The sequence below is a fragment of the Ipomoea nil genome, unplaced genomic scaffold, assembly GCF_001879475.1.
Source record: "Ipomoea nil cultivar Tokyo-kokei standard unplaced genomic scaffold, Asagao_1.1 scaffold0672, whole genome shotgun sequence".
NCBI lineage: Eukaryota > Viridiplantae > Streptophyta > Magnoliopsida > Solanales > Convolvulaceae > Ipomoea > Ipomoea nil.
Window position 1 is genome coordinate 876,869 of NW_017617100.1, and position 6,000 is coordinate 882,868.

General features: G+C 45.4%; 1 protein-coding gene across 1 annotated transcript; it reads right to left on the reverse strand.

The window, feature by feature from the left end:
• Positions 1-5,136: 5,136 nt before the first annotated feature.
• Positions 5,137-6,000, reverse strand: LOC109174922. The gene has a single exon (XM_019324164.1). It carries the CDS (start codon positions 5,998-6,000, stop codon positions 5,137-5,139), a length of 864 nt encoding a protein of 287 aa, XP_019179709.1.

The following is a 6,000-nucleotide window of genomic DNA, read 5'->3' on the forward strand; positions in this document are numbered from 1 at the left end:
ATGTAATCACACATGTAACACCCCCTAATTTCCACGTTAAATTAAGCTTTAGACATGCAGATAACTAGTCATACATCATACACAGCGGAAGACTAAACAGGGAATAAAGGAATAGGAAATAAAGGGTGCTATGCCACGTCAACTCAAAGGTGAACGCACAGGCGAAACATCTGCATAAATCCACGATCTAAATTCATTCAGAAACAGGAGTACTAATGTCTAACATTGGCACACAGGCCACAACATCTCAAAACAAAGGGATCTAAGCTAACAGGTTCTAGACCGCGCTCTCGTCTACTCATCACCTGAAAGAAACACATAAAATAAGGGACGACGCCCGGTCAGTGAATGATGCTGGTAACCCACCAATACATGTAAAATATCATATGTAGATAGATTATCTGTATACAAAATCATTTGCGAAATGGGATATAGTATATATCAATTTCAAAAGCCAAGATAGAGATCAACACAATACTCTATGCACTCAGAAAAGATAAGGGAACACATCACAATACGACAAGGAGCAATAACGACTCACAAGAACGGCTCAAGGTATAATCTACCATCACACAGTAGATTAACACCCGACATGCATAACACAAAAGAATAGGGACACACCCATTGGCAACACATACCTATGTGACATCACACGTCACAAAATAGAGAAATAGACAACAACGGCTACACAAGCCTTCGTGACATCACCCATCACGAATTGATATGCCTTCCTTATGCCCGGTTCCAACCTTATGGCTACCCCCAACCTTATGTCTAGTTCCAACCATTACCTCCATGACCCCTGTACACCAAGTCCAACCTTTTCCCTCCGAGGACCGTCGTCCCCATCCGCCAACAAAATCACCAATTTCATAGTACACGAGCGTACCGATCACACACATGGCAACACATGCCTCCCAAGAAATACGTGAACCCGACACACAGGTCACAAACTCCATAATCGCGTCATGGCCACCACGAGCACCACTGCCGTACCTTGGTGACTAATGTCCCATACCATTATTCGTGCAATCCAGGTACAGCCACATACACAACACCATCACAGGAATCAATCAACGGATCACAACGAAGATATGAAACCATACTCAATCAAGGAATGGATCACAGTCCAACAACAACGATGATTAACACAAGTCATCATCAACCAATAGGAAAGGACAAACAACACACAAGCTAGCATTTAAACACCGAACTAGCATGCTTATCAAACGGGTAAACCAAACATGGTTCCGAAGAACACACAAGACACATCACGGTTCAACGAATCACAATGTTGAACACTTAGCACGATTCAAGACACCAAACCTACAAGGATTCCTACCATATAGTTCTAGACATATGAAACATCAAGAAAACACTCAAATAGTTCCCCAAAAGAACATCGGGAAGTCAAAAGACCAAATACCGAGTCAAAAGAATCACGGGGAACAAATCCCCGCACAACCAACATATGTACCCGCGAGTGGGCCCACGGGTGGGGGTCCACCCGCGGTACCGCCCGCGGGTACACACCCACAAGCCACCTGTACCCCGCGGGTGGGGCGGCGGGTGGACGCATACCCGCCGTTCCGCCCGCGGGTACACGCCTGTACCACAAACAATCCCTTTGGGGATTTTCAACTCCAAGCTCAAATTCAAGTCCAAAACATGCCAAATCTCACCAAATACAACAAATTGACTTGAATCAAAGGAATGGCTAAGCAATGGCATACAAGAACCCTAATAACAAGCTCTAGATATGCATTTTTCACAAGACAATGCATCAACACTCACATTTCATAGGAAAACACATGTAGAATCCAATAAATCATCATATAGGTAAGCAAAATAGATTTTGTAGAGCATGGGTTACCTCTTGAAGACTCAAATTTCACTTTAAACACTTCACAAAGCTCTCAACAAGGTTCCCTTTCCACACCCACTTCAAGAACACACCAAAACAACATAAAGATTTCACCTTTATAAAAAAATACCTTAGAAAACACTAAAACACAAGAGGAGCGTAGATCTTACCCTCCTAGATGCTCAAAAGTATGAAAGGTAAAATCTTGAAAGCAAACTTGAAAGATCTTGGTAGCCCTAGGTGTGGCTTGGAGAGAAAGCTAACTAGCTTTTAGAGAGAAAGAGAGAGAGCTTATAATTTTTCTCTTGGAGAGTGTTTGAAGAAATGAAATGTGTCTTCCTAGGTTAAATTGAAAGACTATTGCCAAGGAAATATCTTATTTGCCCTTACTAAGATGAAATGTATAAGGGAACAAGGGAACAACTCACAATGCTTTAGGTACAACTTTTGACTTTGGGTTGACTACTAGTCCCCGACTATTGAATTTTCAGGAATTTAAGGAATTAAATTACCAATTGAATTATGATTAATTACATAATTAATCCCTTAATCGAATTTGGATTACGGGGTGTCACATCCTCTCCCCCTTCAAAGAAGCTTCGTCCCCGAAGCTTGGGTACGACGAAATAGATCAAACGGTGAAACGAAACCACAATATGACAAGAGTGTCAATAACATCCTTATTTGGTCAAAACTCAAAGGATTCAAAAGGTGTCAAACATAAGCAAGAAGGTATATCGATACAAGGATTGAAAGAATTTAACCAACGGAGATATTGAGCATATCAAACTCCAAAACAAACACAACCAACAACTTCTACCTAACCACCAAGGTTTAAACCTCTAACTTCTAACACAACCACTAAACCAACAAACCAACCAAGCAAGCAAGCAAAACAAACACACGAAGCAACCCACAACAGCATGCAACGGTAACACAACTAAAAGATAACACAAACTAAAGAAAAAGGTTGAACGAGGTTACCACAACACTAAGCTAGAACGACTCGCTCTCTGACTCGTCGGTGCTCTCCTCGGGCTCTTCTTCGTCTCTTCCTCTTCGGCTTGAGCTGGCCTCAATCTGATCTAGCCTCTGGTGAACGGCAACAAACTGCGTCTTCATGAAAGCGAAGCCTTCTTCGATCATCCAGTTCTGTTGGCATAGCAAGGTGACCACACGCTCCTCGTGCGTCATAGCATCGTGCTCCCTCTTGGTTCGGGCTTCCCTCCTCCTTCGGTTCTCCTCGCTTTCCGGATCGCTTTCCTCGACCTCGGCATCTTCTGGCGCTTCCACTTCCTCTTCTTGGTCTGCTTCACCCTCATTCCCCACATCACCTCCCAGGCTCTGAACTGCGAGGTTCATCTTTCCGACAGGGATCTCGAGATCTGTAACCAACTCATCTCTTTCCTCGGGGGTCTTCCTAGCAACTTCTTTTAGCGTGATGTAATCACCATCATCCAACTGAAACAAGTTGCAGCTCCGCATATTGATAACATCCAACACCATTTTTCCAACGGGCTTCGGGATACAACCATCAACGCTCACACCCTTCTTGAAAAAAATCCAGCTCAACACCATACCATATGGTAGACTCTTTCGGTTGTGATCACGGCAGAAGACCATATGTTGCAACATCAAAGCCGGCAGATTGAACTTTACCATGTTCTTAAGGCAAAAAGCAAAGGTGCACTCCAACTTCCCCAACAACCGACTTTTGTTGTTATTGGGCAACAAGCAATCTGACACAAGCATAACCAAAATCCTTTGCTCGGTGGACAACCACTTATTCTCCAGCCTCGAGGCTTGAGTAAAACCACTCGTGCGACCCAACAAATAACTCAAATAGTCCCGGTACCCCATGGTATCCGTACTAATCCACGAGTTACCATTGTACTGAGAAACTCCCGAAGCAGATAAACCCAGAAGCTGAGCTAGCCTCTTTTCAGACAAAACCACTTTCACACCCCTCACCTTGGAGGTGATTTCAAGCTTCCCTCCATCATTTGTCACAACCAAGCAACGGTAAAACTCTTTAACCAAAATGGGGTATGTCTCGGCCCTTATGGCGAGAAACCCATCCAACAAACCTTGAAATCTAAGCATATCCAATAAGGAACTAGAAAAGGATTCTGGGTCAAAAGCCTTACCTTCAAGAAAGAGATAATGGGCATCCACCCATTCCGCTTTTCTTGCCAAACTTGACCTCCTAGGCGTGGTTGAAGATGACCCAAAGCTCAACAAAAAGGACCCAAGGCTTTCCCCTCGTTTTCTTCTTCACTCTCGCTGCTCTCTCGGCGTCGCGGCAACGAGGCAGATCGACAGCGAAGCTCCGGTGGCGGCGGCAGCTGGCGACGGCGGCGACGAGGACCGCGCAGGTGGTGGAGGCGACGGGTTGGGGTACTTCTCGGCCGTCTCACGGGTAGGGAGAGGGAGGAAAGAAGAAAAGAAGAACTTGGGGGTTTAGGGATTTGGGGAAGAAATTTGGAAAAAGATGATTTAATTTGGGGATTTGGGTAAAGTAAGAATTTATGGTTTAGATGGAATTTAAATTAGGTAAGTTTTAAGAAACATAATTAGCTTAAGTGGTTAGAGAGTTCACTTGACAAGTGATACACTTGGGTTTAAAACTCAAAGTTTTCAAATAAAAGTCTATTTGTCTTTTAGGCTTCACAAGAAAGATTTTTTTTTTTTTTAATGGATTTTCCATTCCAAATTCAAAGAATTGCTTGGAGAGTTTTAAGTAACTCGCAAGAAGGAAAGGTTACAATTTGTACATGTGCAACAATTATGGACTTAATCCAAGCATGACTCATCTTAGAGGTGAACAACTATCTCTACGAAAGGCTTGCACTTCCAACTAAAAGAATCACTCATCAAGAAGGGCTTACACTTAGGTCCAAAAGAATCATTCACCAAAGAGGAAAACATACCAAGGATAACGAAACGACTCCAACAGACAATCATGGAAAACAAGGCAACACACGATGGCACAAAGAACAAGACGTGTACTAAAGACAAGGGTAGGCTAGAAAAAGGTTACCTGCTAGCTCTTCCTCCACCAAGCCCTCAGTCTCTGCCTGCGATCGTCCCATCACGAACACCCTTCCTAACGGCCTAGACCCAGCTGCTCCACGGCTCGAACTACTTCCTACTGCTCCTCCGGCTCCTGGGGGTGGTGGCAACGCCCTTTGGTTGGCTTGCTGAGGGCACTCGGCGACCTTGTGATCCCTATCCTCGCAACGATAGCACCGAAACGCTTGGCCATTGCAATCCTAACCCGCATGCACCTTTCCACATCTACGGCAAGGAAACATCTTGACTTGATTTCCATGCTCCGCTCGGTTGGGTCCTTGGGTTGGAGATGACGCACTCTTAGCTTGAAAACTCGGCTTGGGTTTCTTGAAGCTGGAAGAGCCTCCACTCTCGGTTCTTTTCCTTGCAAGCTCAAAAGATCCTCGCTGCAGCTGCTGAACACGGTACAAATCCGCGGAACTCAGGTATGCTTCCTTCAAAGAACTCGGCTTACTCACGGTTAGGGCTTTCCGTGCCTCGTAGTTCAAGCCAGCTACAAACTTCTCAACCTTGGCGAGCTCCGTAGGCACAAGCATCCGGGCGAAACGCGCAAGCTCTAGAAACCTCTTGTGGTACTCAACCACCGATAGAGATCTTTGCTGGAGATGGAGGAATTCCTCATACATTGTAGCCCTAACATGCGCCGGATAAAACCTCTCGCGCATCCGATCCTTGAGAGCGGTCCATCCAAACTCAGGTTCCTCAAGGCAAGCTGGGCCCTCATGCATCCACCATAAATCGGCCTCAAGACAGAAGTAGAACGTTGCAAGCTCTACTCTTCGCTCTTTCGCACAACCGACAACCGAGAAGATCTTGTCAAATGTCCTCATCCACTCTTCCAAGATAACCGGGTCTTCCTCACCTGCAAATGTCGGTGGCTTGTGACCCGACACGAGACGCCCCATGTCCCTATGCCCGGCAGGCTGAGGAGGTGGCACGGGATGGTTGTTCTGCAACAAGGTTTCACTGAGGGTTTGCATCGTCTGCGTCAACTGCTGGAGGTTCTGGGCAAGCTGCTCATTTGTCGGGGTCTCCGGCGTACGCGCACGAGGACGAGGAGGCAT

Coding starts and splice junctions, on each gene's coding strand:
- LOC109174922 (XM_019324164.1), bottom strand. CDS start 6,000: ATGCCTCCTCGTCCTCGTGCGCGTACGCCGGAGACCCCGACAAATGAG.